Raw genomic sequence first — 26184 nt, 5'->3', positions numbered from 1 at the left:
GCTTGGCCTGAGTGAGCTTGGAGGCCTCTTCCAGCCTGCTGCTTTCTGTGCTCTCTCTCCACTGCTGCACTGCAGATCCAGGCTCCAGTCCCTTGCAACTCTTCTATCCCAACTGGTTCTGAGCTTCCTTGGACTTTGGTGCTGCCCTTTGAGCTGCTGAAGTTGGCCAAAATCAGGATCCTCATTGTAGAAACAAACACCCAGGATCAGCAGCCCTGCAGAGAAGGCCTTGGGGGTGCTGGGGGTGGGGAGCAGCTGGGCAGGAGCCAGCACTGGGCACTGGCAGCACAGGAGGCCAAGGGCAGCCTGGGCTGCAGCCAGAGCAAGCAGTGTGGCCAGAGCTGGAGAGAGAGGATCCTGCCCCTCTGCTCTGCTCTGGGGAGGCCACATCTGGAACCTTGTGTCCAGTTCTGAACCCCTCAGGTCAAGAAGGGCCTCAGGGAACTGCTGGAGAGAGTCCAGCACAGAACCACCAAGCTGCTGACCCTTCAGTGCTGGCTCAGAGCTTGGTCTGAATGAGCTTGGATGTCTCTTCCAACCTCAGGATGTTAGGGGGCTGGAAGGGACCTCTGGAGATCTAGTCCAAGCCTCCTGCCAGAGCAGGAGCACAGCACCCAGCCCAGGGGGCACAGGAGCACATCCAGGCAGGGCTAGGAAGACTCCACCACCTCTCTGGGCAGCCTGCTCCAGGGCTCTGGGAGCCTCACAGTGAGGAAGTTCCTCCTCACCAAGCTGCTGCAGGCAGTGGAACATCTCCCTGTGAGGCCAGGCTGAGGGAGCTGGGGCTGGGAGCAGAGCAGCCTGAGGGGGGATCAAGATGTGCAGGGCTGGAGCCAGGCTCTGCTCAGGGATGGCCAAGGACAGCACCAGGGGCACTGGGTGGCAGCTGGAGCAGAGGAGGTGCCACAGGAGGGCACAGAAGGGAAAACTTTGTGTCTGTGAGGCTGCTGGAGCCTGGAGCTGGTTGCCCAGAGAGGTTGTGGAGCCTCCTGCTCTGGGGAGCTTCCAATCCCCCCCTGGATGGGCTCTGTGTGCCCAGCCCTGGCTGCTGCTGCTCTGGCAGGGAGCTTGGACTGGATGACCTCTGGAGGTCCCTTCCCAGCCCTGCCCTGCTGTGACTCTGTGATTGCCTGGGGTGCTGGCTGGCCACAGCCACCAGGCTGAGGGGCCTGGAGCAGCTCTGGGAGGAGCAGAGGCTGAGAGCCCTGGGACTGAGAGCCTGCAGAAGAGCAGCCCCAGAGGGGAGCTGAGCAATGCTCAGCAGGAGCTGAAGGAGCTGTGAGGGGCAGGAGGCTGGGGCCAGGCTCTGCTCAGGGGTGCCCAGGGCCAGGCCAAGAGGCAGAGGGCACAAAGTGGCAGCCAGGAGGTTGCAGCTGAGCAGGAGGAGAAAGTTGTTTGGTGTGAGGGTGCTGGAGGCCTGGAGCAGGCTGCCCAGAGAGGTTGTGGAGCCTCCTGGTGTGGAGAGCTTCCAACCCCCCCTGGATGGGCTCTGTGTGCCCAGCCCTGGCTGCTGCTGCTCTGGCAGGGGGCTTGGACTGGATGACCTCTGGAGGTCCCTTCCCAGCCCTGCCCTGCCGTGGTGTGCAGCTGGAGCACGTCTCAGGGGGGGAGGCACAGCAAGCTGAAGCCAAGCTGCCTTCACTCAGCTCACTTTTAATGGGCTCAGGAGCAGCCCTCAGGCTCTGCCTTCCCTTCACCAAGGCATCAGCTCTAGAACTTCTTCTCCAGGAAATCCAGCAGCAAATGGTTGGGGAAGCTGAAGTCAAGCTGGACAAGGACATAGCCCTGGAGAGGCAGGGGAGCACAGGTAAGAGCCCAGCAGTTTGTGCCCCCTCACCCCTGGCAGGCAGGGCTGGGAGGGCTTGGTGGGGCCTGAGCTCTGCTTACCTGCCTGGTGATGATCTCAGGGTTAGTGATCTCAAACAGATGGAGCCCTTTGCTGTTCATCAGGGAGGTCAAAGCCTCTGCAAACCCTGTGGGAGCAGCACAAAACCAAACCCCCTGCCAGCTGCAGCTGCAGCCTCCCTGCCTTGCTGCTCATCACCTCCTACCCCCTTGGCTGCTGACTGCCCCAAGCCAGCTCTGCCCCAACCCCCACCCCCACCCCCACCCCCTTCAGCCCCAGGGAGACCTCACTCTTCCTCTCTCCCAGCTCTCACAGAGGGTCCCCTCCTCCCCAGGCAAATCCAGCAGGAATGTGGCTTCCCACCCACCCCTCCCTGAGCTGGCAGGGTCCTTGAGGTAAAGGCTGCAGAGGGACTGCCCCCCAAAGGCCTGCAGGGCCAGGACCAGGGGCAATGGCTTCAACCTAGAGCAGAGCAGATGGAGGTTGGAGGTCATCAAGCCCCAACCATCAGCCTGGAGAAGAGGAGGCTCCAGGGAGAGCTGACAGTGACCTTCCAGTAGCTGAGAGGGGGCTACAGGAAGGCTGCAGAGAGACTGCTCCCAAAGGCCTGCAGGGGCAATGGCTTCAGCCCAGAGCAGAGCAGATGGAGGTTGGATGTGAGGAACAAGTTCTGCCCCAGGAGGCTGCTGGAGCACTGCAGCAGGCTGCCCAGGGAGGTGCTTGAGGCTCCAGGCCTGGAGATATCCAGGGTCAGGCTTGGGAAGGCTGTGAGCAACCTGCTCCAGGGGAGGATGTCCCTGCTGCCTGCAGGGGCTGGGGCTGGCTGAGCTCTGCAGCTCCCTTCCCACCCAAACCATTCCATGGGCTCCAAGCTCAGGGGCTTGGAGCAGCTCTGCTCTGGGGCCAGGCTGAGGGAGCTGGGGCTGTGCAGCCTGGAGCAGGGAAGGCTCCAGGGAGACCTCAGAGCAGCCTGCCAGGACCTAGAGGCTGCAGAGAGACTGCTCCCAAAGGCCTGCAGGGGCAATGGCTTCAGCCCAGAGCAGAGCAGCTGGAGGTTGGATGTGAGGAACAAGTTCTGCCCCAGGAGGCTGCTGGAGCACTGCAGCAGGCTGCCCAGGGAGGTGCTTGAGGCTCCAGGCCTGGAGATCCTCAAGGTGAGGCTGGAGAGGGCTGTGGGCAGGGGGAGAGGGTTTGGACTGGGTGGCCCTTGGGAGGTCCCTTCCCACCCAACCCATTCTCTGATTCTGGGCTTGGAGACCTGCTGGAGAGTCACTGCTGCCACTTCCCCCAAGGGGAGGGGGAGGGGGAAAAACTCACTTGAGGTCACCTCTGGGATCCCAACACGAGAGATCAGCACCTGCAGGAAGTCCCTCAGGGATGGCTCACTCTGAAAGGCAGAAGAGTTCCCCCCCAGCCCCAGAGGGTGTAAATCACAGAACAGTCAAGAGGGGTGGGAAAAGACCTCTCAGAGGTCATCCCTCAGCCCCCAGCATGGCCTGGAGAGGACTTCCTGAGGACTTACCCCACTGGGGTCAGCTGTGCAGTGAAAGACTTTGAACTCCACCCTGCAGGGAAGGACAGAAAAGGGAAGGGAAAAAGGTCACCCATGGGGAAGTGGGGCTGAGGGAGGTGGGGGTTGTGCAGGCTGCAGAGGAGAAGGCTCCAGGGAGACCTTCTGGTGGCCTTCCAGGGGCTGCAGGAAAGCTGGGGAGGGACTTTGGAGGGGGTGAGGGAGGGACAGGACTGGGGGGGATGGAGCAAAAGGAGCAGTGGGGAGCTGGAGATTGGCTGTGAGGAAGAAGTTGTTGGGCAGGAGGGTGGTGAGAGCCTGGCCCAGGCTGGCCAGGGAGGTGGTGGAAGCCTCCTGCTGATGCCTGGAGGTGTTTGCAGCCAGGCTGGAGGTGGCTGTGAGCAACCTGCTGTGGGGTGAGGTGTCCCTGCCCATGGCAGGGGCTTGGAGCTGGCTGAGCCTTGGGGTCCCTTTCAGCCCTGGGGTTCCTTGGCTTGCAGAGGTCCTCTCTTTGTGCTGCCCTCAGGCAGGAGGTGAAAGGGGCAATGGAGCCCAGGGAGCCCACCTGGGGTCTGAAGGGTGCAGGAGGAGTTTCTTCTCTGCATAGGCAGCTTGGATGGTGACTGTGATTTCCTGCACAGAGATGAAGAGCAGGGCTGAGCCTTCCAGTAGGGAGCTGCCTGTGGACACTCTGGGTGACCTGCTGGGACCCAGAGCTCAGCACCCTTCTGGCTTTACCTCCAGGTATGCCCAGAGCAGGTCAGAATTCTCCTCCTCCATAGGCACAGCACAACCCCCCCTGGATAACCACAGCCCGGGGAGCCCCAGACTGGCTTCTACCCAGGGCTGATGCTGTTCACAGCTGGCACCAGGCTGGCAGGGACCCTCCAAGGGCCTCCTGCCCACCCCCCCTGCAGGCAGCAGGGACAGCTCCAGCTGCAGCAGGCTGCCCAGGGACACAGCCAGGCTGAGCTGGAAGGGCTGCAGGGATGGAGCCTCCAGCACCTCCCTGGGCAGCCTGGGCCAGGCTCTCCCCAGCCTCCCTCTGCACAACTTCCTCCTCAGCTCCAACCTAACTCTGCCCTGCTCCAGCTCCAAACCATTGCCCCTGGGCCTAGCCCCACAGCCCCTTCTGAGCAGTCCCTCCCCAGCCTGCCTGCAGCTGCCCTGCAGCTCTGCAGCTGCAGCTCTGAGCTCTGCCTGCAGCCTTCTCTCCTGCAGGCTGCACAGCCCCAGCTCTCCCAGCCTGGCCCCAGGGCAGAGGTTCTGCAGCCTCTCAGCATCTCTGTGGCCTCCTCTGGCCCCTCTCCAGCAGCTCCAGGCCTCTCTTGTGCTGAGGGCTCCATATCTGGCCCCAGCCCTGCAGGGGAGGTCTCCCCAGAGCAGAGCAGAGGGGCAGGATCCTCTCTCTCCAGGCTGCCCTTGGCCTCCTGTGCTGCCAGTGCCCATTGCAGGCTCCTGCCCAGCTGCTCCCCACAGCAGAGGTGCTCTAGCTGGAGGTGTCCCTGCCCATGGCAGGGGGGAGGTTGGACCAGATGACCTCTGGAGGTCTTTCCCAACCCACTGCATCCTGTGGAGCTGTGGAAACCTCCAAATCATTGTCAGCATCAAGGTGAAGGGAAGAAGTGGAAGTGCCAAAGGAACCCAGGTGCCTTCTCCACTTCCCCTGGCTCAGCCACTGCCTCTTCCCAAAGGGCTCCCTAAGCCCTCCCCTCCCTGAGCACCAGGAGTGCTCCAGACTCAGCTCAGAGCCTCTCCAAGGGGTGGAGAGGGAGGAGAAGCCAGGACTGACCTTCTCCATGTACAGAACCATCCTGGGCTGCTCTCCTGCAGGAAAGATGCTGAGCTCCACTGCCACCAGGGACCTCACCACGGTCCCCTCGGGCTGCAGGGAGATGTGGGGATGGGCAAGGCTCCAGATCTTGGCCACAGAGTCGTTGTAGGGGGTGCCCTGGAATATCTGGTGAGGCAAGGAGCAACAGGAGGAGAATCAGGGAGGGAAGAAGCAAGAGAAGAACCAGGGAGGGAAGGAGCAGCAGGAGAAGCAGGGAGGGAAGGAGCAAGAGGAGAACCAGGAAGGGAAAGAGCAAGAGAAGAAGCAGGGAGGGAAGGAGCAGCAGAAGAAGCAGGGAGGGAAGGAACTAGAGGAGAAGCAGGGAGGGAAGAGAAAGAGGAGAAGCAGGGAGGGAAGGAGCAGCAGGAGAAGCAGGGAGGGAAGGAGCAGCAGGAGAAGCAGGGAGGGAAAGAGCAAGAGGAGAGCCAGGGAGGGAAGGAGCAGCAGAAGAAGCAGGGAGGGAAGGAGCAGCAGGAGAAGCAGGGAGGGAAGGAGCAGCAGGAGAAGCAGGGAGGGAAGATCAGCAGGAGAAGCAGGGAGGGAAGGAGCAAGAGGAGAATCAGGGAGAGAAGAAGCAGCAGGAGAAGCAGGGAGGGAAGAGAAAGAGGAGAACCAGGGAGGGAAGGAGCAGGAGGAGAGCCAGGGAGGGAAGGAGAAAGAGGAGAGCCAGGGAGGGAAGGAGAAAGAGGAGAACCAGGGAGGGAAGGAGAAAGAGGAGAAGCAGGGAGGGAAGCAGCAGCAGGAGAAGCAGGGAGGGAAGGAGCTAGAGGAGAGCCAGGGAGGGAAGGAGCAAGAGGAGAAGCAGGGAGGGAAGGAGCAAGAGGAGAGCCAGGGAGGGAAGGAGCAAGAGGAGAAGCAGGGAGGGAAGGAGCAAGAGGAGAAGCAGGGAGGGAAGCAGGGAGGGAAGCAGCAGCAGGAGCATCAGTCAGGCTTTTCCCCAGCCTCAGGCCACTCTGCCACAGAGCTGCATCCCCTGGGTCCACTCTCCAGCTCCCCCTCTCAAGCCCCAACAGCTCAGCCAGGTCCCAGGCAACCTGTGCCACCGAGGGGAGGGAGAAACACCCCTTGCAAAGCACAAGTCCCAGCAGGCCCACCTGAGAGGGGAGCTGCCCAGGACAGGCCAGGAGATGTCAGAGTGCAGGAGAAGCCACCTGAAAGCTCCTCCTGTGCCACAAAGAGCTCCACAGGGGGACCCAACGTTACCATCTGCACCGCCCTGCGCTGCGCCTCTGACTCCTCCGCTGCAAACAGCTCCTGCAGGGACAGAGCACACACAGGGCACAGGGAGCTGACAGCCAGGGGGCGAGCCCAGCCCTCAGGGGCACAGCTGAGGGCCTCCCAACTTCAGGCAGGGGAGGAGGTGGCTGAGGGAGACCTCCCTGCTCTCTGCAGCTCCCTGCAGGGAGGTTGGAGTGAGCTGGGAGCAGCCTCTGCTCCTTGGGGGCAAGGCACAGGGGCCTTGGAGCTGCTTCCAAGCTGCCCCAGGGGAGGTCCAGGCTGCAGCTGAGGAAACCTTTCTGCCCTGGAAGGGATCTCAGGCACTGGAAGAGGCTGCCCAGGGCAGTGCTGCACTCCCCATCCCTGGGGGGGGTCCCAGCAGCTGTGGAGCTGGGGCTTAGGGCCAGGCTTTGGTGCTGAGCCTGCAGGGATGGCTCAGGGGCTGGGCTGGATGATTCATGGATCCATGGAATGGGTCTGGGTTGGGAGGGACCTCAGAGCTCAGCCAGCTCCAGCCCCCTGCCATGGGCAGGGACCCCTCCCCCCAGCCCAGGCTGCTCAAGGCCTCATCCAGCCTGGTCCTGAGCACCTCCAGGCAGGGGGCAGCCACAGCCTCCCTGGGCAGCCTGTGCCAGGCTCTCCCCAGCCTCCCTGCCAACAATTCCTTCCTCCTCACAGTATCACAGTATCACACAGTATAACTTAGGTTGGAAAGGACCTCGAGGATCATCCAGTCCAACCTATCACCACAGACCTCATGACCAGACCATGGCTCCAAGTGCCACATCCAATCCCCTCTTGAACGCCTCCAGGGACAGTGACTCCACCACCTCCCTGGGCAGCACATTCCACTCCACTCTCAGTCTCCTCTCTCCCAGCTCCAAGCCATTCTCCCTGCTCCTGGCACCCCCAGCCCTTCTTCAAAGTCCCTCCCCAGCTCTCCTGCCAGGCTGCTCTGAGGTCTCCCTGGAGCCTTCTCTTCAGTAGGCTCAACATCCACAGCCTCCCTGGGCAGCCTGGGCCACAGCCTGAAGAGCTTCTGCCTCAGCTCCCCTCTGATCCTGCTCTGCCTCAGCTCCCCTCTGGCCCTGCTCTGCCTCAGCTCCCCTCTCACCCTGCTCTGCCTCAGCTCCACTCTGACCCTGCTCTGCCTCAGCTCCAAACCCTTCCCCCCTGGCCTGGCTCCAGACCCCCTCAGCCAAAGTCTCTCTGCAGCCTCCCTGCAGGATCCCTTCAGGCACTGCCAGGCAGCTCTGAGGTCCCCCTGGAGCCTTCTCCCCTCCAGGCTGCACAGCCCCAGCTCCCTCAGCCTGTGCTCCCAGCAGAGCTGCTCCAGCCCTGCCAGCATCTCTGGGGCCTCCCTCCACAGCTCTGTGTCCTCCTCCTGCTGGGGAGAGCAGAGCTGGAGGCAGGGCTGGAGGTGAGGTCAGAGCAGAGCCCAGGGGCAGGATCCCCTCTGCAGCCTCCCTGCTCCCTGCAGCCCCGATGCGCTGAGCCGCAGCAGCCCTGAGGGAGTTCACCTGCAGCTTGTGGCCGGGGATGGTCCCCGCCAGGCGCCGGTCCATGAAGGCAGCCGAGGCCAGGGAGCTGAGGACCTGCTCCGAGAACCAGAAGTAGATCATGCGGGAGGCAGGCAGCAGGCGCGGGGAGAACACCGAGCCCCGCAGCGCCGCCGAGTGGTTCAGGTACCACACCGAGCCCTGCGGAGGGAGGCACCGGCTGTGAGCCACGCAGGGAGCCCCCAGCCACCCCCCACACCCCTGCCCTACCCGCTGGCAGCGCCCCCGAGCCGGCTGGGGGAGAGGCTGGCAGCGGAGCCTGGGCTGGGCACAGCCTGGCAGCCAGGGAGCAGCCCCCGGGCAGCGCCGGCACTAAAGCTCCTGGGGAGGAGGGGGCTGGGGGGGCAGCGGCTGGAGCTGAGCCCAGGGGGGGGGCCCAGTGGGGCAGGAAGGCCTCCAGCAGCCTGGCCTGGAGCAGCACTGGGGTGGGCAGCAGGAGCAGGGCAGGGATGGTGCCCCTGGAGTGGGCACTGGGGAGGCCTCAGCTTGAGCCCTGGGCTCAGCTCTGGGCTCCTGACTGCCAGCAGGAGCCTGAGTAGCTGGAGCAGGGCCAGGGAAGGGCAAGCAAGGTGGGGAAGGGTCTGGAGAAGAGGGCTGGGGAGGAGCAGCTGAGGGCCCTGGGAGGGTTTGGTATGGAGCAGAGGAGGCTGAGGGAGACCTCCTTGCTCTCTGCAGCTCCCTGAGAGGAGGCTGCAGCCAGCTGGGGCTTGGGCTCTGCTGCCCAGGCTCAGGGGGAGAGGAACTGGCCTGGAGTTGTGCCAGGGGAGGCTGAGGTTGGAGAGGAGGAACAATTCCTTTGGTGTCAGAGTGGTCAGGGCCTGGCAGAGGCTGCCCAGGGAGGTGGTGGAGTCCCCATGGCTGGAGGGGTTGCAGAGCCCTGTGGCCATGGCACTGGGGGCCAGGGGGGGTTGGGTTGGTGCTGGGCTGGATGCCCTCAGAGAGCTTTCCCAAGGCAAAGAGTTCTCTGCTTCTGGGACCCCAGCATGGCCAGGCAGGCTCTGGGGGCTGAGCAGCCCTGGGGCAGCTCACCTTGTGGTAGGACTCCACATAAGTTGCTGTCACCAAAGGAGCTGCTGCCAGGGAGATGTCCAGCCCAATGCCCTGATCCTGGACAAAGTTTGCTGCAGGGAGGAAGGACACAAAGCTCACAGCACAAAGCCAGCTGCAAGCAAGGGCTTCCAGCAGCTGCCTCAAGGCTTTAGTGCAGGAAGGGGCTGGGAGGTAGGCAACAGGACACAGGGCTGGGACTGGGATGGGGTTTGGTGTGGAGCAGAGGAGGCTGAGGGAGACCTCCTTGCTCTCTGCAGCTCCCTGCAGGGAGGTTGGAGTGAGCTGGGAGAAGCCTCTGCTCCTTGGGAGCAAGGCACAGGGGCAGAGGTTCTGCTTCCCCACCCCTAACCCTGCTCTGCCTCAGCTCCAAACCATTCCCCCCTGGCCTGGCTCCAGACCCCCTCAGCAAAAGGCCACAGCTGGAGCTCTGTGCCCAGCTCTGCAGCCTCTGTGCCAGGAAGGCTCTGGAGGGGCTGGAAGGTGTCCAGAGCAGGGCCAGGAGGCTGAGCAGAGGGCTGGAGCTGCTCTGCTCTGAGCACAGCCTGAGAGAGTTGGGGTTGTGCAGGCTGCAGAGGAGAAGGCTCCAGGGAGACCTTCTGGTGGCCTTCCAGGAGCTGCAGGAAAGCTGGGGAGGGACTTTGGAGGGGGTGAGGGAGGGACAGGACTGGGGGGGCTGGAGCCAAAGGAGAAGTGGGGAGCTGGAGATTGGTTGTGAGGAAGAAGTTGTTGGGCAGGAGGGTGGTGAGAGCCTGGCCCAGACTGCCCAGGGAGGTGGTGGAAGCCTCCTGCTGATGCCTGGAGGTGTTTGCAGCCAGGCTGGAGGTGGCTGTGAGCAACCTGCTGTGGTGTGAGGCGTCCCTGCCCATGGCAGGGGCTTGGAGCTGGCTGAGCCTGGAGCTCCCTTCCAGCCCTGCCAGCTGTGGGGTTCTAAGTGGGAGCTGTGCCCAAGGCAGGCAGGAAGCCCCAGGGGTAGTTACCTGCTAAGTCATGAACAAAATTGGCCAGCATCTGGGCAAGGGAATTGATCTCAGTGCAGACCTGCAGGAGGAGAGCAAAGAAAGCCTCAGGGGGGGAGGAGGAGGAGAAGTTGGCCTGGTGGGGCTGGGCTTGCATGAGGAGCCCTGGGGGGGCTGAGTCCAGCAGTAGCAGAGAGCCCAGGATGTGGCTGAGGCTGCAGCCCTGCAGCCCTTGCAGCTCAGCCTGGCTGTGTCCCTGGGCAGCCTGCTGCAGCTGGAGCTGTCCCTGCTGCCTGCAGGGGGGTTGGACAGGAGGCCCTTGGAGGCTCCCTGCCAGCCTGGTGCCAGCTGTGAGGCTGTGGTTGAATTCCCAGCCCTGGAGGTGCTGAACAGCTGCAGAGCTGTGGTGCTGAGGGCCTTGGTTTGGCACAGCCTTGGCAGGGCTGGAGGCTGGTTGGGCTCAGGGGTCTGGAAGGGCTTCTCCAGCCCAAGTCAGTCTCTGGTTGTGTGACTGCTGTGTGCCTGGGCAGCCTGCTGCAGCTGGAGCTGTGCCTGCTGCCTGCAGGGGCTTGGGTGAGGTGACCCTGGAGACTCCCTTCCCACCCAAGGCAACCTGTGGAGCTGTGAATGAGCCCCCAGTGCCAGTCCAGCCTCCCCCCCTGGGCCAGGCTGGGTGCTCTGTGGAGTCTTTCCCTCTGTCTCACTGCTCACAAGCACTGGAGCTGCACTGCTCTGCTCCTCTGGGCATGCAGGAGGAGCCTGGAGCCTTCCTCCCTGCCCAGGCAGGGCCAGACCTTACCTCCCTCTTGAGCACAAACTTCAGAGTGAAGGAGATGAAGTCTGTGAAGAGCTGCTTCAGCCAGCCTGGCCTGCAGGAGACACAGGGAGGGTGGTCAGGAAGCCCCCCAGGGTGGGATGCTGAGGCTGGAGGGCTCAGGGAGCAGCAGCTGGGCAGCTGGAGGCTGCTTCTACAGGGAGACAGACTCACTCCTTGTCTCCTTGGAGGTGCAGGGTCAGCTTGTGGAAGGTCAGGGAGCAGCCTGAGGCATCAGCAGCCACCTGGTCCCTCTGGCACACTGCAGGGCATTGCAGGGGAGGGGGAAGGGAAAGAGAGCAGAAGAGAGCAAAGCTGCCTCCAGGGTGAGGAGGCCAAAGGTGCTGCAGGCTCTGCAGGGCTGGCCTGGGGCAGCCAGAACTCCCCCAGCCCAGCTCCTGGGGAGCCACAGAATGGCTCAGGCTGGAAGGCAGCTCAGAGATCATCCAGGGCCAAGCTCCCCACCATGGGCAGGGACAGCTCTCAGCTAGACTCAGTTCCTCCAGGCAGGAGGCAGCCACAGCCTCCCTGGGCAGCCTGGGCCAGAGCCTGAAGAGCTTCTGCCTCAGCTCCCCTCTGACCCTGCCCTGCCTCAGCTCCCCTCTGACCCTGCTCTGCCTCAGCTCCCCTCTGGCCCTGCTCTGCCTCAGCTCCACTCTGACCCTGCTCTGCCTCAGCTCCACTCTGACCCTGCTCTGCCTCAGCTCCCCTCTGACCCTGCTCTGCCTCAGCTCCCCTCTCGCCCTGCTCTGCCTCAGCTCCCCTCTGGCCCTGCTCTGCCTCAGCTCCCCTCTGGCCCTGCTCTGCCTCAGCTCCCCTCTGACCCTGCCCTGCCTCAGCTCCCCTCTGGCCCTGCTCTGCCTCAGCTCCCCTCTGGCCCTGCTCTGCCTCAGCTCCCCTCTGACCCTGCCCTGCCTCAGCTCCCCTCTGCCCCTGCTCTGCCTCAGCTCCCCTCTGGCCCTGCTCTGCCTCAGCTCCCCTCTCACCCTGCTCTGCCTCAGCTCCCCTCTGGCCCTGCTCTGCCTCAGCTCCAAACCCTTCCCCCCTGGCCTGGCTCCAGACCCCCTCAGCCAAAGTCTCTCTGCAGCCTTCCTGCAGGATCCCTTCAGGCACTGCCAGGCAGCTCTGAGGTCCCCCTGGAGCCTTCTCCCCTCCAGGCTGCACAGCCCCAGCTCCCTCAGCCTGTGCTCCCAGCAGAGCTGCTCCAGCCCTGCCAGCATCTCTGGGGCCTCCTCTGGCCTCACTCCAGCAGCTCTGGGAGAGCAGAGCAGGAGAGGAGCTGAGCTGGTCCTCAGGACCCTCTCCCCCTGCTGCTGCTGTGACCTAGCAGGGCTCTGCTGACAGCTCCTGAAGCATCTTCCCGTGCTGAGGGCCACATTGCCTCCTAGCCTCCGTGCAGGGAGCCAGTGCCAGCCTCCAGATGCCCCCCCAGAGCCCAGGCTGCCTGCTCCCCAGCAGGCAGCTGCTGATGAGGTTGCTCTGGCAGGCAGCAGGCAGGGGGAGCCCCCAGCCAGCTGCTGACTTACTGAGGTCAATGTTGATCTGGAGGTCGATGGAGGACTCGATCTCAAAATCCACTGAATGGAACAGCCTCAAGCTGGAGGAGCAGAGGAGAGGACAATTGGCCTCCTGTGCTGCTGGGCAGAGCTCCTGGGGGCTGCCCAGCTTTGCACCCTGCCCAGCAGGCAGCAGCCCACCCACCTCAGCCTGGCTGGGGTCACTGCAAGGCTCTCAGGGCAGCAGGAGAGGGGAAACTCCTCATGGGGTCCCCACTCACAGAGCAACAAAGGGGAGAGGAGAAGTCAGCTTCAGATAGCCCCAGAGCTGGCAGGGGGGGAAGGGAGCTCCAGGCTCAGCCAGCTCCAAGCCCCTGCCATGGGCAGGGACACCTCACCCCACAGCAGGTTGCTCACAGCCACCTCCAGCCTGGCTGCAAACACCTCCAGGCATCAGCAGGAGGCTTCCACCACCTCCCTGGGCAGCCTGGGCCAGGCTCTCACCACCCTCCTGCCCAACAACTTCTTCCTCACAGCCAATCTCCAGCTCCCCACTGCTCCTTTTGCTCCACCCCCCCAGTCCTGTCCCTCCCTCACCCCCTCCAAAGTCCCTCCCCAGCTTTCCTGCAGCCCCCTGCAGCCCCTGGAAGGCCACCAGAAGGTCTCCCTGGAGCCTTCTCCTCTCCAGCCTGAGTAGCCCCAAGGGGGACCCTTGGCCATCTTCCTGCAGGAGGTGCTGGTGAGGACAGAAGGGCAGGGAGCAGATGAGAGCCTCTGCCCTGCAGAAGGGCTCAGCTTGGAAGGGAGCTCAGAGATCATCCACTGCAGCCTCCTGCCAGGGGTAGGGACAGCTCTCAGCTAGACTCAGCTGCCAAAGGCCTCATCCAGCCTGGCCTTGAGCACCCCCAGGCAGGAGGCAGCCACAGCCTCCCAGGGCAGCCTGGACCACAGCCTGAAGAGCTTCTGCCTCAGCTCCCCTCTGCCCCTGCTCTGCCTCAGCTCCCCTCTGCCCCTGCTCTGCCTCAGCTCCCCTCTGCCCCTGCTCTGCCTCAGCTCCAAACCCTTCCCCCCTGGCCTGGCTCCAGACCCCCTCAGCCAAAGTCTCTCTGCAGCCTCCCTGCAGGATCCCTTCAGGCACTGCCAGGCAGCTCTGAGGTCCCCCTGGAGCCTTCTCCCCTCCAGGCTGCACAGCCCCAGCTCCCTCAGCCTGTGCTCCCAGCAGAGCTGCTCCAGCCCTGGCAGCATCTCTGGGGCCTCCCTCCACAGCTCTGTGTCCTCCTCCTGCTGGGGAGAGCAGAGCTGGAGGCAGGGCTGGAGGTGAGGTCAGAGCAGAGCCCAGGGGCAGGATCCCCTCTGCTGCCCTGCTGGCAGTGCTGGAGCTGAGCAGCACTGCTGGGCTTGCAGGGCAGCCCCAGAGCTGCCACTGCTGCAGGGCCAGAGGAGCTGTGGCTCCTCTGCAGCTGCTGGTGCCAGGGGTGCCAGGGCCCTGTGCCTGCTGAGGGCAGGGGCTGGGTACTCACAGCCAGGCTGCGGCATAGCCGTAGGTCAGGGTGCCCCGGAAGGAGGCTGAGACGTTGGTGAGGGCAATGTGGACGGCCTGCTGCTCCCTCAGCTCCACCTCACTCTGCTCCAGGGACAGCTGATCCACCTGGATGCTGCCAACAGCACAGCCCCATCACTGCCCGGCCCCAGGCACTGCCCGGGCCCCAGCAGTGCCCAGCCCCCATCAATGCCCAGCCCCCAGCGGTGCCCAGCCCCCATCAATGCCCAGCCCCAGCAGTGCCCAGCCCCCAGCAGTGCCCAGCCCCCAGCGGTGCCCAGCCCCCATCAATGCCCAGCCCCCATCAATGCCCAGCCCCAGCAGTGCCCAGCCCCCATCAATGCCCAGCCCCAGCAGTGCCCAGCCCCAGCAGTGCCCAGCCCCCAGCGGTGCCCAGCCCCATCAATGCCCAGCCCCCAGCAGTGCCCAGCCCCAGCAGTGCCCAGCCCCAGCAGTGCCCAGCCCCCAGCGGTGCCCAGCCCCCATCAATGCCCAGCCCCCAGCAGTGCCCAGCCCCCAGCAGTGCCCAGCCCCCAGCAATGCCCAGCCCCCAGCAATGCCCAGCCCCAGCAGTGCCCAGCCCCCCAGCAGTTCCCAGCCCCCATCAATGCCCAGCCCCAGCAGTGCCCAGCCCCCAGCAGTGCCCAGCCCCCATCAATGCCCAGCCCCAGCAGTGCCCAGCCCCCATCAATGCCCAGCCCCAGCAGTGCCCAGCCCCCAGCAGTGCCCAGCCCCCATCAATGCCCAGCCCCAGCAGTGCCCAGCCCCATCAATGCCCAGCCCCAGCAGTGCCCAGCCCCCAGCAGTGCCCAGCCCCCAGCAGTGCCCAGCCCCCATCAATGCCCAGCCCCAGCAGTGCCCAGCCCCAGCAGTGCCCAGCCCCATCAATGCCCAGCCCCCATCAATGCCCAGCCCCAGCAGTGCCCAGCCCCAGCAGTGCCCAGCCCCATCAATGCCCAGCCCCCAGCAGTGCCCAGCCCCCATCAATGCCCAGCCCCAGCAGTGCCCAGCCCCATCAATGCCCAGCCCCCATCAATGCCCAGCCCCATCAATGCCCAGCCCCCAGCAGTGCCCAGCCCCAGCAGTGCCCAGCCCCCAGCAGTGCCCAGCCCCATCAATGCCCAGCCCCAGCAGTGCCCAGCCCCCATCAATGCCCAGCCCCCATCAATGCCCAGCCCCAGCAGTGCCCAGCCCCCAGCAGTGCCCAGCCCCCATCAATGCCCAGCCCCAGCAGTGCCCAGCACCCATCAATGCCCAGCCCCATCAATGCCCAGCCCCAGCAGTGCCCAGCCCCCAGCAGTGCCCAGCACCCATCAATGCCCAGCCCCCCAGCAGTGCCCAGCCCCCAGCAGTGCCCAGCCCCCAGCAGTGCCCAGCCCCCAGCAGTGCCCAGCCCCATCAATGCCCAGCCCCCAGCAGTGCCCAGCCCCATCAATGCCCAGCCCCCCATCAATGCCCAGCACCCATCAATGCCCAGCCCCCATCAATGCCCAGCCCCAGCAGTGCCCAGCACCCATCAATGCCCAGCCCCATCAATGCCCAGCCCCAGCAGTGCCCAGCCCCCAGCAGTGCCCAGCACCCATCAATGCCCAGCCCCCAGCAGTGCCCAGCCCCCAGGCAGTGCCCAGCCCCAGGGCTGCTGGCTGTGCCACCCTTGCTCCCCACAGGCTGCTGCCTTCCCCCCTGAGCTTTGCTCTCTGGCTGCTTCCTGCTTTGCAGGCAGCTGCTGGGGCTCCAGAGCACAGCTTGAGAATCCCTGAGGGGATTTAGAGTCCCAGAGCCCAGAGCTGGCAGGGGGGGAAGGGAGCTCCAGGATCAGCCAGCTCCAACCCCCTGCCATGCCCAGGGACCCCCTCTCCCCAGCCCAGGCTGCTCAAGGCCTCATCCAGCCTGGTCCTGAGCACCTCCAGGCAGGGGGCAGCCACAGCCTCCCTGGGCAGCCTGTGCCAGGCTCTCCCCAGCCTCCCTGCCAACCATTCCTTCCTCCTCTCCACTCAGTCTCCTCTCTCCCAGCTCCAAGCCATTCTCCCTGCTCCTGGCACTCCCAGCCCTCTCCATCTCTCCTGAAGCCTCCTTCAGGCTGCACTGAGGTCTTCCTGGAGCCTCCTCTTCCTCAGGCTCAGCAGCCTCAACTCTCCCAGCCTGGCCCCCCAGGGGATGCTCTGCAGCAGCCAGTGCAAAGCCCAGCCCTGTGTGGCACTGAGCATGGCCTGGTGCCACCCTGCTGGTGAACCACAGAGTCCTGGAATCCAGAAGGTTGGAAAAGACCTCAGGGATCATCAAGTCCAACCTGGCAACCAACAGCTTCTGGCTGCTAAACCATGGCTCCAAGTGCCACCTCCAATCCCCTAATGAGCGCCTCCAGGGCTGGGGACTCCACCACGTCCCTGGGCAGCGCATCCCAAGGGCCAATCTCTCTCTCTGAGAATAACTTCCTCCTCATGGGGGTGGCTCCAGCAGCATTCCTGCAGGTCCCTTTGGCCACCTCCATGTGCCATGGGCACCATCTCTCACTGACAGCCCTGCAGTGCCAGAGCTGCCCATCCCTGTGGGCAGAGATGTGCCCAGCCCCCAGGGTGGGACAGCAGCAGCCTGAGACCTGAAGGAGCTGCAAGGCCTGGAGATGGAGCTGAGCCTGGCTGGGAGCAGGAGCTGAGCCTGGCCTGGAGCGGGAGCTGAGCCTGGACCAGAGCAGGAGCTGAGCCTGGCCCGGAGAGGGAGCTGAGCCTGGCCGGGAGAGGGAGCTGAGCCTGGCCAGGAGAGGGAGCTGAGCCTGGCCCAGAGAGGGAGCTGAGCCTGGCCAGGAGAGGGAGCTGAGCCTGGCCAGGAGAGGGAGCTGAGCCTGGCCAGGAGAGGGAGCTGAGCCTGGCCCAGAGAGGGAGCTGAGCCTGGCCAGGAGAGGGAGCTGAGCCTGGCCCGGAGCGGGAGCTGAGCCTGGCCCGGAGCGGGAGCTGAGCCTGGCCAGGAGAGGGAGCTGAGCCTGGCCCGGAGAGGGAGCTGAGCCTGGACTGGAGCAAGAGCTGAGCCTGGCCAGGAGAGGGAGCTGAGCCTGGCCTGGAGAGGGAGCTGAGCCTGGCCTGGAGAGGGAGCTGAGCCTGGCCCGGAGAGGGAGCTGAGCCTGGCCTGGAGAGGGAGCTGAGCCTGGCCCGGAGAGGGAGCTGAGCCTGGCCAGGAGAGGGAGCTGAGCCTGGCCTGGAGAGGGAGCTGAGCCTGGCCCGGAGCGGGAGCTGAGCCTGGCCAGGAGAGGGAGCTGAGCCTGGACTGGAGCAAGAGCTGAGCCTGGCCCGGAGAGGGAGCTGAGCCTGGCCAGGAGAGGGAGCTGAGCCTGGCCCGGAGCGGGAGCTGAGCCTGGCCCGGAGCGGGAGCTGAGCCTGGCCAGGAGAGGGAGCTGAGCCTGGACTGGAGCAAGAGCTGAGCCTGGCCAGGAGAGGGAGCTGAGCCTGGCCTGGAGAGGGAGCTGAGCCTGGCCTGGAGAGGGAGCTGAGCCTGGCCCGGAGAGGGAGCTGAGCCTGGACTGGAGCAAGAGCTGAGCCTGGCCAGGAGAGGGAGCTGAGCCTGGCCTGGAGAGGGAGCTGAGCCTGGCCTGGAGAGGGAGCTGAGCCTGGCCCGGAGAGGGAGCTGAGCCTGGCCTGGAGAGGGAGCTGAGCCTGGCCCGGAGAGGGAGCTGAGCCTGGCCAGGAGAGGGAGCTGAGCCTGGCCTGGAGAGGGAGCTGAGCCTGGCCCGGAGAGGGAGCTGAGCCTGGCCTGGAGAGGGAGCTGAGCCTGGCCCGGAGAGGGAGCTGAGCCTGGCCTGGAGAGGGAGCTGAGCCTGGCCTGGAGAGGGAGCTGAGCCTGGCCTGGAGAGGGAGCTGAGCCTGGCCTGGAGAGGGAGCTGAGCCTGGCCCGGAGCGGGAGCTGAGCCTGGCCTGGAGAGGGAGCTGAGCCTGGCCCGGAGCGGGAGCTGAGCCTGGCCTGGAGAGGGAGCTGAGCCTGGCCTGGAGAGGGAGCTGAGCCTGGCCCGGAGCGGGAGCTGAGCCTGGCCTGGAGAGGGAGCTGAGCCTGGACTGGAGCAAGAGCTGAGCCTGGCCTGGAGAGGGAGCTGAGCCTGGCCCAGAGAGGGAGCTGAGCCTGGCCCGGAGAGGGAGCTGAGCCTGGCCTGGAGAGGGAGCTGAGCCTGGACTGGAGCAAGAGCTGAGCCTGGCCTGGAGAGGGAGCTGAGCCTGGACTGGAGCAAGAGCTGAGCCTGGCCAGGAGAGGGAGCTGAGCCTGGCCAGGAGAGGGAGCTGAGCCTGGCCTGGAGAGGGAGCTGAGCCTGGCCCGGAGAGGGAGCTGAGCCTGGACTGGAGAGGGAGCTGAGCCTGGCCCGGAGAGGGAGCTGAGCCTGGCCTGGAGAGGGAGCTGAGCCTGGCCTGGAGCAGGAGCTGAGCCTGGCCTGGAGAGGGAGCTGAGCCTGGCCCGGAGCGGGAGCTGAGCCTGGCCTGGAGAGGGAGCTGAGCCTGGACTGGAGCAAGAGCTGAGCCTGGCCTGGAGAGGGAGCTGAGCCTGGACTGGAGCAAGAGCTGAGCCTGGCCAGGAGAGGGAGCTGAGCCTGGCCCGGAGAGGGAGCTGAGCCTGGACTGGAGCAAGAGCTGAGCCTGGCCAGGAGAGGGAGCTGAGCCTGGCCTGGAGAGGGAGCTGAGCCTGGCCCGGAGAGGGAGCTGAGCCTGGCCTGGAGAGGGAGCTGAGCCTGGCCAGGAGAGGGAGCTGAGCCTGGACTGGAGCAAGAGCTGAGCCTGGCCTGGAGAGGGAGCTGAGCCTGGCCCAGAGAGGGAGCTGAGCCTGGCCCAGAGAGGGAGCTGAGCCTGGCCCGGAGAGGGAGCTGAGCCTGGCCCGGAGAGGGAGCTGAGCCTGGCCCTGAGCAGGAGCTGAGCCTGGCCTGGAGAGGGAGCTGAGCCTGGCCAGGAGAGGGAGCTGAGCCTGGCCTGGAGAGGGAGCTGAGCCTGGACCAGAGAGGGAGCTGAGCCTGGCCTGGAGAGGGAGCTGAGCCTGGACCAGAGAGGGAGCTGAGCCTGGCCAGGAGAGGGAGCTGAGCCTGGCCAGGAGAGGGAGCTGAGCCTGGCCTGGAGCAGGAGCTGAGCCTGGCCTGGAGAGGGAGATTGCTGCCATCAGGGGTGCCTGGCACAGGGCCCCCAGCTGCCCCCCAGCTGCCCCCCCCGCTGCCCTGGCAGCCAGCCCAGCAGGCACTCACTTGGTGAGCTCGTAGGCCACCTTGCCCAGCAGCCTCATGGACCTCTCCCCGGTGATGTTGGGGAACTTGGCACTCCTGAACGCTGCCTGGATGACCTTGGCTGTCTCCTGGTTCACTGGGGGAGGAGAGAAGGGCAAAGGTCACAGGACCACCACCACACCACCACCACCACACCACCACCACACCACCACCATCACCACACCACCACCACACCACCACCACCACACCACCACCATCACCACATCACCACCATCACCACATCACCACCACACCATCACCACCACCACACCACCACCACCACACCACCACCACCACCACTCCACCACCACCACTACTCCACCACCACCACTACACCACCACACCACCACCCAGGGAGGAGCACTGCTGAAGCTCTGGTCTGAGGAGAGGACTTGCAGAGCACCTTCCAGCTCCTCTGTGAGGTTCAGCCCAGGTGCCCAAGCTTTAACCCCTGCCCCAGGGCAGCTCCTCAGAGAATCATCACTGTTGGAAATGATCTTCAGGATCACAGAGCCCAGCAGGGAGTCAGAGGGTCAGAGCATCACAGAAGGGTTTGGGTTGGAAAAGCCTCCCCAGGATCATCCAGCCCAGCACCAACCCAACCCCAACCATGGCCACCAGCCCCTGGCCCCCAGTGCCATGCCCACAGGGCTCTGGGACACCTCCAGCCATGGGGACTCCACCACCTCCCTGGGCAGCCTCTGCCAGGCCCTGACCACTCTGCCACCAAAGGAATTGTTCCTCCTCTCCAACCTCAGCCTCCCCTGGCACAGTTTCAGCTCAGTTCCTCTCCCCTGAGCCTGGGAAGCAGAGCCCAAGCCCCAGCTGGCTGCAGCCTCCTCTCAGGGAGCTGCAGAGAGCAAGGAGGTCTCCCTCAGCCTCCTCTGCTCCACACCAAACCCCCCCAGGGCCCTCAGCTGCTCCTCCCCAGCCCTCTTCTCCACACCCTTCCCCACCTTGCTTGCCCTTCCCTGGCTCTGCTGCAGCTCCTCAGGCTCCTGCTGGCAGTCAGGAGCCCAGAGCTGAGCCCAGGGCTCAAGCTGAGGCCTCCCCAGTGCCCACTCCAGGGGCACCAGCCCTGCCCTGCTCCTGCTGCCCACCCCAGTGCTGCTCCAGGCCAGGCTGCTGGAGGCCTTCCTGCCCCCCTGGGCACCCCCTGGGCTCAGCTCCAGCTGCTGCCCCCCAGCCCCCTCCTCTCAGGGAGCGGCTGAGAGCAACGAGCTCTCCCTCAGCCTCCTCTTCTCCAGGCTGAGCACCCCTGGCTCCCTCTGCTGCTCCTCATACTCCATGCCCTCCAAACCGCTCAGCAGCCTCATTGCTCTTCTCTGGCCACCCTCCAGGCCTCCCTTGCCCTCTGTGGCCACAGCTCAGCAGACTCAGAGCCCCCGGGATGGCCGTGGCAGGAGCTGGCTGCTCCCAGGGGCGAAGGCACTTACGGAGCAGCGCCGCAGGCTTGGTCAATCTGCAGACGATCCCAGTGGAGCTGTAAGGGAACTCCCCAAACTCACAGCCTCCTCCTCCTCCTGCTGCTGCTGCTGCTGCTGTGTGGATGAGCAGCAGCATCCCAAGGAGCCCCAGGAGCTGCATCCCTGCCAGCGCCCCCAGGCAGCCGCGGCCGGAGGGGGAGAGCGGCGCTGGGAGCGAGTGGGGCTTGGCAGGGGCCAAGGGCTGCTTTCATAGCTGCAAGGAGGCCTGGCTGGGAGCAGGACATGACCTGCTTCCTCCACTTATCAATACTCATCACACACTTCCTCCTCATCCCCCTGGAGCTTCCTTAACACCCTTCAAGCCTTCCTCCCGCAGCGGGGCCTCGGCTCTCCCCCCGGGACTGCTCCTCGCTCAGCGCACCCTGAGGCAGGGCAGGGAGAGCTGCAGGAGGGATGGAGAGGAGGAGGGGATGAAGGCAAAGGGTGGGTGGGGTGGGGCAGACACACACAGAGCCCCTGCACAGCCTCTGCACTCTGCCTTTGCATCTTCAGGCAGAAATACTCCAACAGGATGCAGTCCTGCAGCACCTTTGCCACCATCCCCCACAGCAAACGGCTGGCCAAGCTGTCAGCCCCTGGCTGGGACAGCAGCACTCTGAGCTGGGTGAGGAAGTGGCTGGAAGCTGAGCCCAGAGGGTGGTGGTGAATGGTGCCACAGCCAGCTGGCAGCCAGGCACCAGTGCTGTGCCCCAGGGAGCAGTGCTGGGCCCCAGCCTGTTCAATATCTTCATTGATGATCTGGAGGAGGGGATGGAGTCCAGCAGCAGTGAGTTTGCAGCTGACAGCAAGCTGGGGGCAGGAGTTGAGCTGTGAGAGGGGAGGAGAGCTCTGCAGAGGGACCTTGCCAGGCTGGGCAGATGGGCAGAGGCCAAGGGCAGGAGATTGAACACATCCAAGTGCCAGGGGCTGCACTTTGGCCACAGCAACCCCAGGCAGACCTACAGGCTGGGGGCAGAGTGGCTGAGAGCAGCCAGGCAGAGAGGGAGCTGGGGGGAGTGGTGGAGAGTAGCTGAACAGGAGCCAGCAGTGTGCCCAGGGGGCCAAGAAGGCCAAGGGCATCCTGGCCTGCAGCAGGAGCAGTGTGGCCAGCAGGAGCAGGGAGCTCATCCTGCCCTGTGCTCAGCACTGCTCAGGCCACCCCTTGAGTCCTGTGTCCAGCTCTGGGCTCCTCAGGTTAGGAAAGAGGTTGAGCTGCTGGAAGGTGTCCAGAGAAGGGCAAGAAAGCTGGGGAGGGGGTCTGGGGCACAGCCCTGTGAGGAGAGGCTGAGGGAGCTGGGGTTGCTTAGCCTGGAGAGGAGGAGGCTCAGGGGAGACCTTCTTGCTCTCTGCAACTCCCTGCAGGGAGGTTGGAGCCAGGTGGGAGTTGGGCTCTTCTCCCAGGCACCCAGCACCAGAACAAGAGGACACAGTCTCAAGCTGTGCCAGGGGAGGTTCAGGCTGGAGGTGAGGAAGAAGTTCTTCCCAGCAAGAGAGATTGGCCCTTGGGATGTGCTGCCCAGGGAGGTGGTGGAGTCCCCATCCCTGGAGGTGTTCAAGAGGGGATTGGATGTGGCACTTGGTGCCATGGTCTAGTCATGAGGTTTGTGGTGACAGCTTGGACTTGATCTTTGAGGTCTCTTCCAGCCATAGTGATTCTGTGAACTTCCCAGCAGAGCCCTGTGCAAGAGCAGCTCACATCCCACAATGGCTCAGGCTGGAAGGGAGAGCTCAGAGATCCAGCTCCAACCCCCTGCCATGGGCAGGGACAGCTCTCAGCTGGACTCAGCTCCTCCAGGCAGGAGGCAGCCACAGCCTCCCTGGGCAGCCTGGGCCAGAGTCTGAAGAGCTTCTGCCTGAGCTCCCCTCTGGCCCTGCTCTGCCTCAGCTCCACTCTGCCCCTGCTCTGCCTCAGCTCCAAACCCTTCCCCCCTAGCCTGGCTCCAGACCCCCTCAGCCAAAGTCTCTCTGCAGCCTCCCTGCAGAATCCCTTCAGGCACTGCCAGGCAGCTCTGAGGTCCCCCTGGAGCCTTCTCCCCTCCAGGCTGCACAGCCCCAGCTCCCTCAGCTGTGCTCCCAGCAAAGCTGCTCCAGCCCTGGCAGCATCTCTGTGGCCTCCTCTGGCCTCTCTCCACAGCTCTGTGTCCTCCTCCTGCTGGGGACAGCAGAGCTGGAGGCAGGGCTGGAGGTGAGGTCAGAGCAGAGCCCAGGGGCAGGATCCCCTCTGCTCCCCTGCTGCCCACCCTGCTCTGGCTGCAGCCAGCACACAGCTGCCTGAGGGCTGCAGGAGGGCACTGCTGGCTCCTGGGGAGCTGCTCAGCATCAGCAACCAACCCTTTCTCCCTCACCGTGCAGACCTTCCTCCTGATGCCCAACCTGACTCTGCCCTGCTCCACTTTCCACCCCCCTGCCCCCCAGGCAGGCTCAGGATCCTGCCTCCATCACGACCCTGGCTGCAGCCTCCTCTGGAGGAGCCGCGGAGAGCAAGGAGGTCTCCCCTCAGCCTCCTCTGCTCCACACCAACCACCCCCAGCTCACCACCACGTCCGGACACCCCCTCCCCCACAGGCCTCCCAACCTCCCCCCCGCAGGGAGGCTCCGCGGAGGTGCTGCCCTGCCGGCTGCGGGGGCCGCGGGGGGCAGCAGCGGCGACCCCCCCCCGCGGGGCTGCAGCAGCGCAGCCGAACCCCCGCCGGGACCGGGTGCCAGGGGCAGGCGGCAGGACGAGGTGCCAGGGCCAGGAGAGACGCCTGGCCCCGGGCTGAGCCCCTTTCCTGCCGGGCAGCCCCCGCCCTGCCCTGCCTGCCGCCTGTGCGCGTCCGGCGCCGGGAGGTGAACGGCCGCCGGTGCCCCCCGCGGGCACTGCCGGTCACCCACCCCGCCGGACCCGGCCGCCAGCGCAGGCTGCTTCGTCCAGCAGCGATTCCTGTCCCGCTGAGCGGCAGCGAGAGGAGGAGGAGGGCAGCAGGCTGTGCCCTGCGGTGCCCAGGGCCGGCGCAAGGGGCAGCAGGCACCGAGTGGCACAACAGAAGATCCACCTGGCCACAGCCTGGGGTTGGAACCAACCTCAGAGATCTTCTGCTGTAACCCCCTGCCTGCCAGGGGGCTGCAGGGACCCCTCCCCCCAGCCCAGGCTGCTCAAGGCCTCATCCAGCCTGGTCCTGAGCACCTCCAGGCAGGGGGCAGCCACAGCCTCCCTGGGCAGCCTGTGCCAGGCTCTCCCCAGCCTCCCTGCCAACAATTCCTTCCTCCTCTCCACTCTCAGTCTCCTCTCTCCCAGCTCCAAGCCTACTCCCGGTACCCCCAGCCCTTGGCCAAAGTCCCTCCCCAGCTCTCCTGGAGCCCCTTCAGGTCCTGGCAGGCTGCTCTGAGGTCTCCCTGGAGCCTTCTCTCCTGCAGGCTCAACATCCACAGCCTCCCTGGGCAGCCTGGGCCAGAGTCTCAGCTCCCTCACACTGAAGAGCTTCTGCCTCGGCTCCCCTCTGCCCCTGCTCTGCCTCAGCTCCCCTCTGCCCCTGCTCTGCCTCAGCTCCCCTCTGGCCCTGCTCAGCCTCAGCTCCCCTCTGCCCCTGCTCTGCCTCAGCTCCCCTCTGGCCCTGCTCTGCCTCAGCTCCCCTCTGGCCCTGCTCTGCCTCAGCTCCAAACCCTTCCCCCCTGGCCTGGCTCCAGACCCCCTCAGCCAAAGTCTCTCTGCAGCCTCCCTGCAGGATCCCTTCAGGCACTGCCAGGCAGCTCTGAGGTCCCCCTGGAGCCTTCTCCCCCTCCAGGCTGCACAGCCCCAGCTCCCTCAGCCTGTGCTCCCAGCAGAGCTGCTCCAGCCCTGGCAGCATCTCTGGGGCCCAGTCTTGCAGCAAAGACCTTTTTCTTCTTCCTCTCCAACCTCAGCCTCCCCTGGCACAGTTTCAGCCCAGTTCCTTTCCTTCTGTCCCCTGAGCCTGGGGAGCAGAGCCCAAGCCCCAGCTGGCTGCAGCCTCCTCTCAGGGAGCTGCAGAGAGCAAGGAGGTCTCCCTCAGCCTCCTCTGCTCCACACCAAACCCCCCCAGGGCCCTCAGCTGCTCCTCCCCAGCCCTCTTCTCCACACCCTTCCCCACCTTGCTTGCCCTTCCCTGGCCCTGCTCCAGCTCCTCAGGCTCCTGCTGGCAGTCAGGAGCCCAGAGCTGAGCCCAGGGCTCAAGCTGAGGCCTCCCCAGTGCCCACTCCAGGGGCACCAGCCCTGCCCTGCTCCTGCTGCCCACCCCAGTGCTGCTCCAGGCCAGGCTGCTGGAGGCCTTCCTGCCCCCCTGGGCACCCCCTGGGCTCAGCTCCAGCTGCTGCCCCCCCAGCACCCCCAGCACCTTCTCTGCTGGGCACTTTGCAGCCACTCTGCCCCCAGCCTGGAGCCTTCCTGGGGTGGTTGTGAGCCAAGAGCAGGACCCAGCCCTTGGCCTGCTTGAGCCTCAGCCCCTTGGCCTCAGCCCTGGCTGCAGCCTGCCCAGGGCCCTCTGCAGAGCCTCCCAAGCCCTCCAGCAGCTCAGCTCTGCCACCCAGCCTGGTGCCAGCTGTGAACTAAGAACAGGAAGCTCAAGGGCCCTGAGGCCCTGTGCTGCTCCTGGTAGCCCTGGGTGCACTCGCAGCAGCCCTGCCAGGCAGCTGCCCTGCAGAGAGCCCTGAGCTGGGAGCAGAGCAGGCCAGGGAACTGCAGGGCATTGACCTCAGGCAGGCACAGGAAGGCTGCAGCCTTTCTGCCTACACCAGCAAAAGGCTTTGGAACGTGGAGGGGCTGCGAGCATCCCTGCCCTGGAGTAACCAGGCAGCGGGGACACAGCAGCCCACCCTCCTCCTCCCCCTCCTCCCAGTGCAAGGTCAGGCTCACAAAAGGCAAGGCCAGGCTAAATGGAGCTGGCAGGAGGCAGGGCAGGGCTGTCAAAGGCAACAAAAGGTTCCATGCCCCGGGCTCTCCCCCCGGGGAGTGCTAACAAAGATGTCCTGGATAAGGTTTTGCTGTGTAAGGCTTTCCCTGGAGGCCAGACACGCACGCAGGAGCTCAGCACCTTGCTGGGGGACACAGGGAGATGTTTTTCCCCAGGCTGGCCAGAGCAGAGGTCCCTCCCAGTGCCATCAATCTTCGAGCTGTGGTGACCCAAACCTTCAGTGTGAGCCTGCAGCTGCTTCCTCCCAGGTAGCCCCCTGCCAGGCTGCTCCAGCAGCAGGAGGAGCTGCAGGCAGAGCCAGCCCCCAGGGCCTCCCTCAGCCAGCAGCAGCCCTGGGAGGCTCAGGTTGTGGCAGCTGGAGAGGGAGGAGGCTGAGGGGAGGCTGCTCCTGCTCTCCACAGCTCCCTGCAGATCCCTGCTGCCATGCCAGGGGACACTCCAACAGCAAGAGACACTCTGAGAGCTGCTCCCATGGAGCTGGGGGGGGGGGGGGGGGGTGAGATGGGCTGGAGAGCCCCAGCTCAGTTTTGTCCCTGCCTTGCTCCCCAGCCCCAGCAAAGTGGAGATGTAGCAGAACAGCTCCGTGGTGAGAGGCCTGGAAAGGGAGAAGAGGCTGCAGAGGTAGCTGAGGAGAACCACCTCAGGTTCACCAAGCCCAAGTGCAGGGCTCTGCACCTGGGCTGCACCAATCTTCATTACCATTCCAGGCTGGGGCTGAGGAGATTGAGAGCAGCCTGCAGAGAAGGCCTTGGGGGTGCTGGGAT

General features: G+C 65.1%; 1 protein-coding gene across 2 annotated transcripts; it reads right to left on the bottom strand.

The window, feature by feature from the left end:
• Positions 1 to 1633: 1633 nt before the first annotated feature.
• CETP (cholesteryl ester transfer protein) lies at positions 1634 to 20665 on the bottom strand. Of its 2 annotated transcripts, XM_068170994.1 has the most exons (16): positions 20484 to 20665; positions 19030 to 19144; positions 13804 to 13938; positions 12314 to 12384; positions 10962 to 11049; positions 10773 to 10842; positions 9995 to 10055; positions 8997 to 9088; positions 7929 to 8108; positions 6394 to 6444; positions 5149 to 5316; positions 3922 to 3989; positions 3369 to 3411; positions 3164 to 3233; positions 1888 to 1973; positions 1634 to 1785 (listed from the first exon to the last, which is right to left on the bottom strand). In XM_068170994.1, exons 1-16 carry the CDS (start codon positions 20632 to 20634, stop codon positions 1711 to 1713), a joined length of 1524 nt encoding a protein of 507 aa, XP_068027095.1. In that variant the 5' UTR covers positions 20635 to 20665; the 3' UTR covers positions 1634 to 1710. The 2 variants fall into 2 exon arrangements, with proteins under 2 accessions (XP_068027095.1, XP_068027096.1); XM_068170995.1 differs by lacking the exon at positions 13804 to 13938.
• Positions 20666 to 26184: the final 5519 nt, after the last annotated feature.

The sequence above is a fragment of the Melanerpes formicivorus genome, unplaced genomic scaffold (assembly GCF_026170545.1).
Source record: "Melanerpes formicivorus ecotype bairdi unplaced genomic scaffold, bMelFor1.0.p_v2 SCAF_1112, whole genome shotgun sequence".
Taxonomy (NCBI): domain Eukaryota; kingdom Metazoa; phylum Chordata; class Aves; order Piciformes; family Picidae; genus Melanerpes; species Melanerpes formicivorus.
Note: the sequence above shows the minus strand (reverse complement) of the source record. Positions and strands in the feature narration are given on the sequence as shown.

What these genes read in the sequence shown, in the direction of transcription:
- CETP (XM_068170994.1), bottom strand. Translation starts at nt 20,634, where the DNA reads ATGCAGCTCCTGGGGCTCCTTGGGATGCTGCTGCTCATCCACACAGCA. An exon ending in GTGGCCTACGAGCTCACCAA is followed by an intron (nt 13,939 to 19,029) that starts GTGAGTGCCTGC and finishes TGCTGTTGGCAG; the next exon opens with CATCCAGGTGGATCAGCTGT. An exon ending in ATGTGGAGTCCTACCACAAG is followed by an intron (nt 8,109 to 8,996) that starts GTGAGCTGCCCC and finishes CTCCCTCCGCAG; the next exon opens with GGCTCGGTGTGGTACCTGAA.